Below are 16,207 nucleotides of genomic sequence, written 5' to 3'. Positions count from 1 at the left end.
AAGCTCTCTTGTGAGGAAAGCATAAAAAAATTGTGGGAAGAGTTTTTTTTTCCTTCTGTTCTCTTTGGTTTTCTGCTTAAATGTCAATAAGTCCCAGAAGCTGCAGGTCACCACTGGGTTTCAATAGGAAACCCCAACTTGGGACACATTTTTCAATTGTATCAGAATGTGTTCTTGGAGTCAACTCAGGAAATCTTGGAGGCTGAGGTACTCTTTTTCTTTAAAGCTCTCCCCACTCATTGTTCTTTCCTCATGTCTTTAATGAATTGCTTTGGCTTCCAACTACATGGACCAGATTATGAAGAATGAAAGAAAATTAGGAAAGGAAGAAGCTTAAGTTATTGATTTAGCTTGAGGAAATTTTTCAGAGGTTTCTGACCCAACCCAAAAAACCCACAATCACCCTAAACCCCAAATGACATTTCACGTTTGGAGACATTCTTCAGCTTTTGGATCGGTACCAGTCTTGCTCAGGAAATATCAGTCTCTATCACTGTTTTATAAGGGACCCTGAATGCTCCATGGTGCTTCATCATTTCATAATTTTGAGGGTCTACAGCCAAGTGCCTGAGGCTGTTTTCTAAACCACATTTGGTGAAGGACAAAATGCTCTGGAGTTAATTAAAGAAAGACTGTTGTATTTGTTAATTAGGGATTCATACTTGCTGTGATCGCTCGTGGGTCTAGTGGAAACTTGCTAACTCTTCCCTTTACTCTTGCTCTTATTAGCAGAGCTCATGCGTTCACTACCTAATCTTAAATACTAAGGTGTTACAAATTGTTCACAAACTGATTTTTAGGAAAAGGTTGTAAATGGCCTGTTTTCTTTTGCCTACTGGAAGTGGAAGTTGGATAATGTATAATTTATTATATTATGATGGAGAAGAGGCCAGGTTAGGAGTTGGGTGTTGCCTTTGAGGACCTGGAGTAGAATCAATGGGCATTTGCCAATTTCCATTGAAAATATTGAAAAAATTTCTTCAAGATCTTCTTGGGAAATAATCATATTAGCAAATTTAAGACTGACTATTCAAGCTTGAGTGATTTCCTTTTTTGCCCATTTACTATTTTTCAGTTTTTTTAAAAAAGGATTTTTCTGGTATTTTTCTGTTTACAATGTATTTTCCATATATTTCCTCATTAAATGATTATAACACACGGTGGCATTATTTTACTGAGAAACCATAAGTAAGGAGAGGTATGAGTTAAAATGTACTTGTATAGGTACTTGCGGAAGGATCATTGGCTCTTGTTGCCTCATGGTCCAAGCGTCTTTTTCTTTTATGAGGACTTTTTTTTTTTCTTGAGACGGAGTCTCGCTCTGTCGCCCAGGCTGGAGTGCAGTGGCGCGATCTCGGCTCACTGCAAGCTCCGCCTCCCAGGTTCACGCCATTCTCCTGCCTCAGCCTCCATAGTAGCTGGGACTACAGGTGCCTGCCACCACGCCTGGCTAATTTTTTGTATTTTTTGTAGAGATGGGGTTTCACCATGTTAGCCAGGATGGTCTTGATCTCCTGACATCGTGATCTGCCCACTTCAGCCTCCCAAAGTGCTGGGATTACAGGCGTGAGCCACCGCGCCCGGCCTATGAGGACTCTTTCATTAAACTCTCATTTTTATTTTTTTATTTTTTTATTTTCGAGACGGAGTCTCGCTCTGTCGCCCAGGCTGGAGTGCAGTGGCGCGATCTCGGCTCACTGCAAGCTCCGCCTCCCGGGTTCACGCCATTCTCCTGCCTCAGCCTCTCCGAGTAGCTGGGACTACAGGCGCCCGCCACCACGCCCGGCTAATTTTTTGTATTTTTAGTACAGACGGGGTTTCACCGTGGTCTCGATCTCCTGACCTCGTGATCCGCCCGCCTCGGCCTCCCAAAGTGCTGGGATTACAAGCGTGAGCCACCGTGCCTGGCCTAAACTCTCATTTTTATGGGTCCTAAAAATCTTCCTAACAGGGGAACAACACCTTAATTGAACTTAAAAGTTTCTAGCAGGGGGCCAGACATGGTGGTTCATGCCTGTAATTCCAGTACTTTGGGAGGCCAAGGTGGGAGGATTGTTTGAGACCAGGAGTTCGAGACCAGCCTGAGCAACATAGTGAGACCCTGTCTCTACTTATTTAAAAAAAAAAAATTCTAGCAACATAGTATTATGTCCCTATCATCTTTTAAACTTGTTTCTTAGTGATCTGATTACACTTTTGGATGTTCTGTCTGTATCTCCCCTTTCCAAATGGAAAGACAAGCATAAGTGGATATAGTTTTGTTTTTAATCATAAACCAGGAGTGACTTTAACAAACCATCAGCTCTATGAGATAATTCTTTTTTTGCAGGGAAGTTAGGAGCTATAGATTAATTATTCTGAAACTGGGTTATTCTTTTTGATACATGTTCCCTAATATTTAACTGATTTATAAATATTTACTTCCTAAAATAAATGAGATATCCTCATTTAATTATCTTGGGGAATATAACTGGAAGTACATGGCTCAAAGATAAGCATCCAATGAGTGCTTCATTGCTATCCTATTTGGTTGAGGAAGGCATCAAATTATATTGGATTTTATGATTTTGGGGGATTTAAGGTTATTTTCATCATCCTATATGGAGTAGCACTTTGAAGGCTTACTTATCTATTTTTCTATATTCTGGAGCAGATTCAAAACAAATGTCTAAGAGATTTCTGCCTCTGCTGATGGCTGTTATCTTGGATCACTAGAATGACAAAGGATGGCTTCCTTCCTATCCAGGCACATGTTTCTGTTAGTTTCCTCAGGTGTCAAAAAATGATACAAATGCTATTACCAACTTGATCTTCTTTTGGGTCTTGTACTCAGCCAGCAATACAGTGTAGCAGCATTCCAGGTATGTTCCAGGAAGTTCAATCTCAAGTTCATGGTCACATAGTATTTATTGCAGTGAAGTTGATAGAAATAAGAATGATTACTCAACAAACACATAGCTTATGCATTCATTCAAATATTCCAAAATATAGTCCTGGATTTAATCAGATCGACAGAGAATGAGTCCAGAGACCCTATCGTAGGCCCCTCTGAATTGTGTCCTGAGATAATATCCTTAGGGTTGTTACAAAACATAGCTCCAAAAACCTTATTTTATGTTCTTTATATCAAATAATGACTTCCTTATGAGGATTTCTTAGGTAAATTAATGCCTGAGGCAAGAATTACTAATAATTGTACTTTTCCTGAGAAACTGATTAATTATTACCTACCAGAACTGCTAATAATTGTACTTTTACTGATAAATTGACTTTATTACCTCACAGACTTTGTAAAATAAAGGGCAACAGACAGGCATTCCTTTATTCTGTGGCATTTGTGGCACACCTGGATCAGGTGTGGGGGTCATTGGATTAGCCATTTTTATTATCGTTCTTGACTCTGGTTGATTATCATTCTTCCTTCTGTATCTTCTTCCACTCTACTCTACTTTAAACATTTAAACAAGTATTTTTCCTGTTGTACATTCTTTTTTGTAAAATTTTTTATTTTAATTTTTGTGAGTACATAGTAGGTATATCTATGGGTTATACATTGGATATTTTGGTACAGACATGGAGTATATAATAATCACGTCATGTAAAATGGGGTATCCATCCCCTCAAGCATTTTCCTTTGTATTAGAAACATCCAATTATACTTTGTTATTTTTAAGTGTACAATTAAATTATTATTGACTATAGTCACCCTGTTTTGCTGTCAAATAGTAGGTCTTACTGTTGTACATTCTTGAGTAGCTGTTTTGCAGATGGTCGTTGTCTGTAAACACTTTTGCAGAGATGTCTTTATTTTCCCTTCACACTTGATTATTTGGCTGGGTATAGAATTCTAAGTTTCAAAATATTTTTCTTTAAAACTGAAAATAATCACTCCAATGTCTTCTAGCATCCTTATTGCTGATGAGAAATGTCGTATTGGTCTAATTCTTATGTTTCAGGCTAACCATTTTTTTTTTCGTTTGGAAATTTTTGGAATTATCTCCATGTCCTTGGAGCTCAAAGTTTTATGAAGGTTTGTGGGTTCATTTTCATTCATCCTGATTGGTACTTGGTGGCCCTTTCACTTTGAAGAGTTCCATCTTACTCTGGAGCAGAGCAGTTTTCTTCTACTTATTTGATTGTTTTCACCTATCCATTCTCTATGTTCCCTTACCCTAAGGTTTTTTTTTCCACATTTTCCTCCTATTTTGTCATTTTGATATATATTTTGTGAGATTTATCCAATCTGTTCTTCCCTCTTGTCCATTCTACTTTCCAGTGTGTCCAATAAATATTTTTAATTTCTAGGGACTTTTTCTTGTTCTCTGTTTTCTTTGTTTATATTAGCTTGTTCTTGTTTCATGGATGCCATGTCTTCTTAAATATCTTTGAGGTGCTGGGTACGGTGGCTCATGCTGGCAGTCCCAGCTATTCAGGAGGTTGTGGTGAGAGGACTGTTTGAACCCAGGAGTTCGAGACTGCAGTGAACTACAATTGTGCCACTGCCTACCAGCCTGGGTGACAGAGTGGTATGCAGTGGCACAATCTCAAAAAAAAAAGCATCTCTAAAAAACCTATATATCTATGTATATATATTCAAGGCACTAGTTAGAATTAAAAAGAGAAACCAACACCCTTTTTCTACCTGTATTCAGCATTATTTCTTCTTGTTGGATCCCTCTTTTTTGTGCTCTTGGTTTTTCTCAGCTGTTACTGGTTTGTATTTATAAATAAAGGACTAGATAAATTAGTGCCATCGCAAGGGTCTTTTTCTCTGCCAGGCCTCTCCTTTGAATAGGAGTGAGCAGCCTGCTGACAGAGGCTTTTCTGTGGGTTAGTCAGGCAGTCTGGCAAATCCCACAATGGCCCCAGTGAGGCAGGCTTTACTAGGGGCCAAGTTGGCTATAGCTGCTGTAGAGGGGCAGAGCTCTTCCTTCTCAGGCCTGAATACTCACCCTTGGTTTCCTTCCCTGATGTGTTGCCTACTCTCTTTGTGGGCAAAGAATGGGGTGCGGGAGATCCCAACTGGTTCAGTTATTTTTTTTTTAATTACTCTAAGGTGGTAATATAATTTATCATCAAATGGAGACACTTTTGAGAATGAAAGGGGAACCTATCAATTATTTTGACAAGATAATAGGCATAACCTGGGCCTGTCACCCTGTCCATAACATACTCTCAATCTTCGTATTTACTGACTCTGAATTTAGAGCTGCTCTGGGCTCATTGGGAAGATCACTCTTCTAATTCTTTTGGCTAGAGTTATTTCTATCTTTTTTCTCCCAGTCAAAATGATCTCATCTGCTTTCTATTTTATTCTCTAGGCTTTCTCCAAAATTTATGAACCTCTGCTAGGCACTACTCTTGTTTTCCAGCACTGTTATGTTTTTAATCTTAAAAAATGTATTCTGTAATTTCAGAGGGACCTGAGAAAGAAAGGAGGAAAAAGACAGACTCCACTTGCCATCTTAAACCAGAAGCTCTTTTAGCAATTTTAGTCCACTTTAAACATGCTGACTTACTATATTTTATACATCCTTATATATTGCCTTACTCCTTTTTGGAACTGGACAAATTCAATGATAATTGTGCAGGTGTGAGCTCACACTGGTAAATCATCAACCCCTTGGTGACTAGTTTCCTTTCATTCCTCTTACATATGGAAGGATCCCATGATGCCTATGAAGTATCAGGCATTAGGTCATTGAACCTCTGAGCTATTCTCAATGGAAACAGTTATGGGGGATTTGTCTTCAGCTTCCTCTTTTTCTAGGATGTGATTTATTGCCAAAAGGTCTTTATATCCCCTCATACACTGTGGTAGCACAGAGAAGAAAGTTAATTCCTGCAAAGATAATTCAGGTGTAGCACAGTCAGGTTAAAGACAGAAAACTGTAGCAATTTAGAACCAAAGCCAGTATTTTGCAGAACTTAATGAAGGGATGCTAAATTTTCTGCTAGAATTAATCCAGGAAGACTTAGTTCAGAAAGATGATAATTAATAGAAGTAACAGAGGTAACGATTAAGACTTACTAAGAAGGATTTAGAAGCAAAAGTGTGCTTCCTGGCTCTAATCAGGTTTTGTGGGACAAGAGCAATTTGGATACCTGAAAGAAGGTCCAAACTGACCTACCGTGGAAACTACTTGGCTGCTTTGGGAATGAGCTAGTCCCTATCCTTGTGGAGTGTGGTTACATGGAGATGCTGGACAGGATGGTCTCTTTTTTTTCTTTTTTTTTTTTTTTTTGAGACGGAGTCTTGCTCTGTCACCAGGCTGGAGTGCAGTGGTGCAATCTCGGCTCACTGCAACCTCCGCCTCCCAGGTTCAAGCGATTCTCCTGCCTCAGCCTCCCGAGTTGCTGGGACTACCGGCATGTGCCACCATGTCCAGCTAATTTTTGGATTTTTAGTAGAGATGGGGTTTCACCATGTTGGCCAGGATGGTCTCGATCCATTGACCTCATGATCTGCCTGCCTCAGCCTCCCAAAGTGTTGGGGTTACAGGCGTGAGCCACCGCACCCAGCCCAGGATGGTTTCTGTGTGGCTCACAGAGTCAAGATTCTGGTGTTTGGAGTGGGTAAAATTAGGTACAGAACTATAGAATTCTACTCTTGGATATGCTTCATATAAATGTGAAATTTTAGAAGGATCATCATCTGAATGTATATGAACTAAGCTAAAGCCAATTAATATATAATTAATATATCTGATTTTTGTTTTGCTGCTATAATCTATAAATTACATGCAGCATACCAGTGGTCCAGGTTAACCTTTTGCCATGCAGAAAGAGCCCTCGCTCCTACCATCCCAGTAACATTTTTTGCTTTCCTGTCAGCAATTTTACTACTTCTGGGTTATGGTTGTGTTATATAAATAAATTATCTAGCTTTTTAAGCATTTAGATTCCTTCACCCTTCAAAGTACCACTTTGGGATTTGATGTTTTAATTCTTTTCTTTCAAATTTGGGGCATCAGTAAGAAAGAGAGGATGGTGCTTTTTAGCCAGGGTTTGAGGTGTTTCCTTCAGGTGGGTGGGTGGTTGAGAGGTTGCTTCCTGGTGGGTTCTGGATTGCAAAGTTATAGATTAGGAGCAAGCCCATTCAGGTATCATCAACTGTTGATGCCAGTCCAGTATTGTTCTTATCAGCAATTAGTTGAGCCAGACTAGAAAACAGGAACCATCACAGAGAACTGGCTTTATTAGATAGGCAAGAGGGAAACCATGCAGGTGGTTACTGGACAGACAAAACACCCTACAAATGGTAGAAACCCAGTCATAACCAAAGACAGGGTGTCGTTTGTCAGGAGCAGTCCTTAGAGGTGACCTTTAGTCTCGGGAGTTGAATCACCGGGGCTACGGAGAGATTCCGCCTGGACTTTTGGAAAAAATTTGTTTTTACAATTCATGGTGCCTGGCATGCAAGGGGTGGGTGCTAAAATATATTCCTTCCTTCCTTCTCTCCCTCTTCATCTCCCTCATTTTCCTCATCTCCCTTCTGCTTCCAGCTCTTCTTTTCACTTTCCTTTTGCTCTTCCCTCCTCCATCCCCAACATGTGTCTCCAAATTACTTTCCACCATCCAGTCTCCTTTATCTCTGGTTGTTAAGTGCCTTCTCTACACTCAGACTCTTACTGCAATCCCTCCACCTTTTACCACCTGTCACCTACCCAGTTGGAGAATTATGGGATTAAGGGAATTTAATGGTGAGAGGGTCAAGTCACTCACCATGAGAGTCCAGCATTGACATCTGGTGGTTACCTTGCTGACTCTTTTCTCATCGCTTTCGTCATTCCATCCTAAATCTTTGGTCAACTCTGGAAGTAGCTCTTCAGTAAACATGGAGCAAGAGCTTGCTACCCTTACTACAAAACTTGTTCTGCTGGTGTTTCTGGGGCACCGTCTTATCTTGCCCTCTGCAAATTTTTATTCTGCACTGTCATAATCCTTAGGTTTATTGTCCTTTTTATATTATTATTTGTACTGGTGTTTGCATTTGCTTTCAGAAGAGATTTTATTATTTGGTCACTTCCAGCTAAGGGCAGCTCTCAGTCTCCTGATTATGTGTCATTCCTCTTAATATGCCTGGGCTTACAGATAGCACCTTTGGTTCTAAGACCATAAGGTCTGTGACCTCACTGGCCAGTTCTGTGTGGTTTTTTTTGGCTATGTTATATTTTGTGACTTTGTAGCAACAAACCCCACAAAGCATTCCTTGCCAGGATGCATTTGACTTTGTCAGCTCCTTCTCTTAGGAACCACTTGAAGTTAAGAGAAAGGGTCTTTGCGGTGCTGAAGGGGCATAGAAATTGGAGATACATAATGTTTTGCTTCATGGTTGGCATCAGGAGGACAATGAGAAACATTGTGGCTTTCCATGTTGGGACTTTCCAACACATGTTCCAACATGTACACTGGAAAAAGCCAATGCCCTTCAAATTTGAAAGAAAAGAATTCTTGCAGCCTTAACAACAAAGCAACCTAAGTCATGTTTTTTTAATAAGTTATTTGTTTCTGTGGGCCTACAATTTAATTTCATACCTGATTTCTCTCTCTTTAGAAGCGGAACGGATAGTGAAAGCCAATGACCGTGAATATAATGAAAAGTTCCAGTATGCGGTGAGTGAAACACACATAACACATACATACTGGGATAGGTCTTACTTAAAGACAGTGGGATGCATGTCTTCTAGAACTTTATGACTTCACCAAAAACTTTCTTCATTGGCCCATTTTAACAGCAAGGTGCCATATGTTTCCATACATACAGATCTTAGTAATGTTTACAAACGTATTTCTCTCCCACTAAGAGTAGTTGGTATGCTTGTTGTCATGGGAAGATGATAAAATCTCTTCTTTCTCAAGAATTGATGTTTAGCTCATTTTGGTACCTATTTGGTTAGTAGAATACATAGGAATAATATGAAAATGGACCTTTTTGGTAGCACTTAGTGATGGATGTAGTGACGTTAGCTAGTGGTTGATGAATGGCATTTGAGGGATTTTCTCTGAGCAACTCAGGCTGAATGTAGAAAAATATATGTAAGATAAAGTTCCACTCTCGCCATTCTGGAAGACAGTGTGGAAATTCCTCAGGGATCTAGAACCAGAAATACTATTTGACCCAGCAATCCCATTACTGGGTATGTACCCAAAGGATTATAAATAATTTTACTATAAAGACACATACACATGTATGTTTATTACAACACTGTTCACAATAGCAAAGACTTGGAACCGACCTAAATGCCCATGATTTGGGCATAGACTAGATAAATAAAATGTGGCACATATACACCATGGAATACTATGCACCCATAGAAAAGAATGACTACATGTCCTTTGCAGGGACATGGATGAAGCTGCAAACCATCATTCTCAGCAAACTAACACAGGAACAGAAAACCAAACACTGCGTGCTCTCACTCTTAAGTGGCAGTTGAACAATGATAACACAAGGACACAAGGAGGGGAACATCACACAGCGGAGCCTGTCAGGGGCTAGGGAGCTAGGGGAGGGAATAGCATTAGGAGAAATACCTAATGTAGATGATGGGCTAATGGCTGCAGCAAACTACCATGGCACATGTATACCTATGTAACAAACCTGCACATTCTGCATGTGTCCCAGAAGTTAAAAAATATATATATACACATATATACGTGTATCTATATAATATGTGTGTGTGTGCGTGTGTGTGTGTGTGTGTATATATATATGTGTGTGTGTATATATGAGGCCGGGCGCAGTGACTCACGCCTGTAATCCCAACACTACTTTGGGAGGCCAAGGTGGGCAGATCACAAGGTCAGGAGTTCAAGACCAGCCTGGCCAATATGGTGAAACCCCATCTCTATTAAAAATACAAAAGTTACCTCGGCGTGGTGGTGGGCGCCTGTAGTCCCAGCTACTCGGGAGGCTGAGGCAGGAGAATCACTTGAACCCAGGAGATGGAGGTTGCAGAGAGCCAAGATCGCACCACTGCACACTCCAGCCTGGGTGACAGAGGAAGACTCCTTCGCAAACAAACAAACAAACAAACAAACAAAACAAAAACAAAAACGAGATAAAGTTCCCAGGTCCTGAATGATTGTATTTACAGAATGATTACGTGTGTGGGCTTTAGGCTTGTACTGAACAGTTTATTTTAAGTGAGGATTTTTTTCATTGACATAAGGAATATTTATTGAATGTCTACTAAGTGACTGGCACTGTCGTAGGCTACAGTGGTGAAAAACTTCATGAATTACATCATGGGCCTTCATAAAGATCTTATTCTTCTATGACTCTATCTAAGTTGCTGCCTGGAATCTTTTATAAGCTCTAAGATAGAAAACTGGTAGAGTTGTTTCTGTAGGTGATATGTGGCCTGTAAGACCTGTTATATGATTGAGTTTACCAGCACATTTAATGAAAGAAAGTGTCAATTCAAAGAGGGGTTTGATGGCTACTAAAGCATAGAAATATGAGAGTCCCAGGGGCAAACTTTGGCAGTGTCCATTAGGTACCAGCTAGAGGAGAGAGAATTCTGGTCAGTGGAGTTTTTTGTGTGTTGTTCCTTTAGGCAGATCTTTCCCATATATGGAGATGGATGCATTGGGCTATTATAGCTTGATTAATTATTAATTAATATGAATATGAATATTTAGGAGAGGTATTAATATTTAGAAGAGGTAGCTAACAATTTCTCTTTTTTCATGCTGTGCTAGTCATGCAAACTTGTGATTATAATTTGATTTTCAATGTAGGTTTCCCTGTAGGAATTTAGTACGCCACCTCCATGACAGATTTCTCATTGTAGAACAATATACTGACACTCTGATTTTATTCTTCCGTCTTGTAAGCTTGGTTAAAGTAAGTCTGCTCTTGAGACAAGAAATCCCTCTTAGGAGGCTGATCAACATGCTTCATAGCCTGGGAGAGGGAGGGGCTATAATTCCCCAAGGTGACAAATGTCACCCTGTATGGCCTCCTGACATATGGTCATTCAGCCCTCCTGGTGAACACCAGACTTGGCCCCATGCCTTTCCATCCATTCTACAGCCAGTCCTTTAACTGTAGAGAAAGACCTCTGAAAGCCTTGATCATCAAGTCCCAAATCAGAGAGCTAGATACATGTATGTTTAAGACCTTGAGAAAAATACCCAGCAATAACTCATCTGCTATGGGGTAATTATGCATTTAAGTACTTGGCTGCGTTTACTTGTTTTCCAATATGTAACAAGTATTTTCCTTCTGTGAGTGGTAACCCTATAAGGAAAGCCTTATTTCATTTGAGCCTTGTAAAATGATACGCTCTTTTCAATTTACAATTATTTTTGCTTAATTAATGGAATATTGCAGACTCACAGAGAAGCATGGAGACTAACAACATGCCATTTGCCTACCACCCATATTGAATAGATGTTAACAATTTGCCATTGCTTCAGATCTTTCTTTTAAAAGTCATAAAATGCTAATGATATAGACATGATTTTCTCTTGAGCTTTCATGATATTGAACAAAAGCACGCACATGTGTGGCTGTGGCTGTTTTCTGTTGGGTTTCTTTTTTTTTTTTTTGAGACGGAGTCTTGCTCTGTCGCCCAGGCTGGAGTGCAGTGGCGCGATCTCGGCTCACTGCAAGCTCTGCCTCCCGGGTTCGCGCCATTCTCCTGCCTCAGCCTCTCCGAGTAGCTGGGACTACAGGCGCCCGCCACCACGCCCGGCTAATTTTTTTTTTTGTATTTTTAGTAGAGACGGGGTTTCACCGTGGTCTCTATCTCCTGACCTCTTGATCCGCCCGCCTCGGCCTCCCAAAGTGCTGGGATTACAAGCGTGAGCCACCGCGCCCGGCCTCTGTTGGGTTTCTTAATAATCACAGGGCAGTAGAGGAGTATCCTGTGGCTACAGCAGATTGAACAAGGTAGCTCCATCTCTGAGTTAAAACATACCAACATGGGTTGGGCATGGTGATTCACGCCTGTAATCTCAGAACTTTGGGAGGCCGAGGTGGGTGGATCACGAGGTCAGGAGTTGGAGACCAGCCTGGCCAATATGGTGAAACCCTGTCTATACTAAAAATACAAAAATTAGCCAGGTGTGGTGGTGCGCGCCTGTAGTCCAGCTACACAAGAGGCTGAGGCAGAGGAATTGCTTGAACCTGGAAGGCGGAGGTTGCAGTGAGCCAAGATTGTGCCACTGCACTCCAGCCTGGGCAACAGAGTGAAACTCCATGTCAAAAAACAAAACAAAACACAAAACAAAAAACCAAGATAAAAACAAAATCCACCATGGGTTGGTAAAACCAAGAGTGACAGCAAAAGTGGAGAAAGAAAACTACAGAGCAGAGAGGGGCACAGGTATCCCAGATTAAAGGACTTCCATTGTGGCTCAGAGGGAAGGAGCACCTGCCATGCTCTTAGAAGGAGCGTGGGACCCCCAAATACACCTAGGTGGTGTTGCCTTGGTTTGGGAACACCCAAAAGGATGCCTGGCCATGCAGTGAGCTGTGGACCCTCTCTCAGCCTCAGTGTATTCTGCTATATGTTGGGGATAATCAAAGTACCTATTTAATACAGTTATTGTAAGGAGAAAAGTAGAATAAAATACAACAACCCTATGAGCTAGTCTAAGTAGAGCTGGGATTTGAACCTATGCCTTTCTGATTTTAAGCTTTTTTTTTTTTTAAACCCCTAAATGGAATATCCTTTTAAGAAAGGCAGCATCCTGGTGTCTTTTGCTCAGTCTTGCCCCGCTTTAAAGGATATCACTCCAGATGGAAATGAATTTGGAGAGACTTCAACATATCCCAGGGAGAGTGCTAATAATAATAAAGATAGTGATAATGATAGCTTAAAACAGGTAGGGCTCACCATATGAAAGGCATGGTTCTCAGCACTCTATTAAACTTATTTAATCTTATAACTAGTCCACGAAGTACTCTTATTTCTTACTTTTTTATGATTTTTTTTAGTATATGGAAATGTTAAGCCATTGAGATCTCACTTAAGTGACTTGCTCAGGGTCACATAGATAATAGCTCACATCCATACAGCTTGAACCCAACTGTGTACCAAGTGCTTTGAGCATATTTTAATCTTCCACAAAACTTGCTGAGATGAAGATGGGGCTCTATTTAGTAACTTGTCTAAGCCATGCAAATAAAAGGTAACAAAGCTGGAATTCTAATGCAGATTGGCCAGATTCTAAAACCTATATTTTTTTCATGATGTCATGTGGCTCTTTTGAGCAATCTTGGAAAACAAACAAAATACAAATAAAAAACCAATCAACCAACCAAACAACAACAACAAAACAAACCCCAATCACTTTGCCTTTCCTCACATAACCACTGGTAAACTTCTTATATTCTAAAGACAGAGGTAGATAAAGGAGATACACAATTTTACAATCTGAGGCTAAGAGTGGCCTTAAATATTACCCTGGGCTTTTGCAGGTAAGAATTTAGGAGAAAAATTTACAGATAGCTCTTATAAATTGTGTGATTTCCAGAAACATTAAGCCCGATCAGACAAACTTTTTTCCTGGAAGGCTGGCAGAAGATACTTCAATACCTCGAGAACCTTCATTTATCAACAAACTCTAAAGCTGCAAATCACATTATAGGACATAGCACAGGCTTAAAAATGATCAAAAGCACTTTTGAGAAATAAAGGGTTTAGAACATAAAAGATAAGGTTAACGATTCTAAGTCAAATTAATTTGTAAATTAGACATGGTATTGTGAGAACTGGAAGGTAAAAACATCAAATTATAAGAGGGATTTAGACTGCCAAAATGTGTAAGACAAAATGGGATTGAAGAGTGGAGGGAAAGTGAGCCAAGTGCTAGAATTATTCTTCTCATTAGAAGGGAGTTCAATGTTTTCTTGGTTAATAATAGGAATGAATAATAGAAGTAGAAAACAGTTGTTTTAACATATGTTAATGTTAATAATGGTTAAAAGAAAAATTGTGAGTGAGCCAAACAGCCTGACTCATTCCTGTTACAAGGATTCCAGAGTGAATGGTAGAAGTGGTGAAAACAGTTGAAATTGTATTAAAATATATTAATGTTAAAAGATCAGAAAAAGTGTTAGCTTAATTATAGCTATTTTCTGATTTTGTTTAAAAGTTCAAAAAGATGAGGATGGAAAGCACTGTTTCCCACTGGGTCTTGTTCTCTCACTTTCTGTCACATAGGCCCAGGCATGGTCTATCCTCATTCAATTCTCTTGAACTTTAACAGAATTTGAGAAGGGAAATTAACTAATTTGAGTGATGAGAAACTTATCCTGCCTCAAACTCAGAAACTTCAGTAAAGCCAAAACACTTAATAAATTGTATCTGAATATATTTAATGCACAAAGGTAGATGGGCAGTTTTTAAAGGATTTTTTTCCTGAGTGGAGTTATTGATCCCATTTAGGAAGTGTATAGGCTTATGTAAATTGATGAAGATTTAACCAGTAGTTTTACATGCTTAGAAAGAAAGAGTCCCACCTAAAAATTATGATTCTAATGCTGTAGTTTATTCCTAGAATCTGCAAATGCCTTGTTGATATCCTAGTTATTGGATGAAATCTATTTGCTGCTCCCATGATTTTTTGTGGTTGGTAAAACAATGCCCATTTGGATTTTCCAAAGTGTTCATTCAGTGCAACAGTATGGTTGAGTGCCTCCAACTCCCAGCAGTCAGCGCTACAGTCACACCACTAAGGCTCCCTGCAACATGAACTCCTTTTATTTCCCTCCCGCCCATTTAAACAGGACTTTGTACATTTGCACAGTCAGCAAACTTCTCTTCCCTCTTAACTCAGAATCTAAGTGGTTGAGAGTAGAGTAGAAAAATATGGTTCACCATCATTCTCAGTGTGTGAACCGAGATGGTCACTGGGCCTCTTTAGGCCCCCATCATAATAATGTATCTGTGTTTCTCTGAGAAAAGACTGGCTTAACAGGAAAATTTCATGTTCCTGTGTGTGGGGTGCATAGACCATTCATTGTCCCCTTTTCTTTAATAGAAATAAAAATAATTTTCAAAATTTAATATTCACAACATACCCGTTCTATACCTAGCAACATGTATGTTTGTTGCCTTTTCCTCATTTATTTTCCAAACAGTATTTGAGGGAATGTACAAAAAGCATATAAAGCTCAAAGGGATAACAATACATGAAGAAGCTAGTATAGGCAGAGTATGTTTAGGTGGGCCCCGAAGTGCATGCTACAGGACCTGCCTGCTTAGACTAGCAGTGTGTTGAGTGCTACTGGAGCTATTAAGAAAGGGGGTACAAATTCTGCTTTCTACCTTCAAGGAGCAAATATAATCTACTCAGGAAGAGAAGCCCAGCACACTAGAATGAAACTAGTAATAGGTAAGAATGAAAAGGTGCTGTGAAATTCTAATTTTGTGATGTGGCCTGTAAATGCTAGGGAAAGGAGAGCTCAAAGTACACGAAAGTTTTGCCAGAGGAAATGGGAAATGATTCCTGCCTTGTTTGTTTATTTGTACCACCAGTGTTAGCAAGGAGAGGCAGGAGCGAAAGCCTGTAATCGGACCTTAGACTACAGGCTAACAGAAGTGAGAGTGTGTCATGAGGAATTATGGTTTGGGTAGGTGAGATCAGACTATTTAAAAAAAGAGTTTAAACATGAGGTAATTGGCTGTCAGGACCTGGGGAGTCACAAAGTGAAAAGGGATTTTATTTGCCCTCCATATAAAATAGGCCAAATCCCCAAATGGAAATGGCCAGGTTAACACAGAACATAAGTTGGGTGTGGTGGGAGCTGTAGATTTAGGAATATTGGCTGGAAGGAGACGCTTTAAGCTAGGAGAGAAGTGGGGCTTGTTAAGCAGTGATGGAACTTGCTAAATGTGAGGTATGGGGTGGAAACTCAGTTTGTTAGAGAGTGGGAGGGAAAGAACTTAAGAAGGAACAGAGGACAGCAAGGATTGAGGTGAACAAAGAGAGAACAGTGGAGGAAGGTGTCAAGGAAGGGAACGTCTCAGGAAAGAGGGAGTGGTGAACAGGTTTAATGGTAGGTGCCTAAGAGGTTAAGAACTAAGGGAAAACATCTTTAATAGAAGGAAGTAACTGGAGGACCTCAAGAAAGCCATTTTAATTTTTTAAGAAAGTTGAGGTTTGAAAGTCAGAGGGCAGAAAAAAAAACACAAACTGTAAAAAAAAGAGGGAGTGGGGTAGAGCTAATTCAATTAATAGCTTGCAA

At 39.9% G+C, this 16,207-nt stretch overlaps 1 protein-coding gene across 1 annotated transcript in view; it reads left to right on the top strand.

Moving 5' to 3' along the window:
- The window catches only part of ATP8B4 (ATPase phospholipid transporting 8B4 (putative)), a 261,101-nt gene that overhangs the window by 26,639 nt on the left and 218,255 nt on the right, over window positions 1–16,207 (top strand). Inside the window, exon 3 of the mRNA XM_032174818.2 lies at window positions 8,558–8,616. Within this exon, the coding sequence (XP_032030709.1) occupies window positions 8,558–8,616 (59 nt within the window). The remainder of the gene's footprint in view (window positions 1–8,557; window positions 8,617–16,207) is intronic.

This window comes from Hylobates moloch, unplaced genomic scaffold (genome assembly GCF_009828535.3).
Source record: "Hylobates moloch isolate HMO894 unplaced genomic scaffold, HMol_V3 SCAFFOLD_14, whole genome shotgun sequence".
Lineage (NCBI taxonomy): Eukaryota > Metazoa > Chordata > Mammalia > Primates > Hylobatidae > Hylobates > Hylobates moloch.
This window is presented reverse-complemented; position numbering and strand designations above follow the sequence as displayed.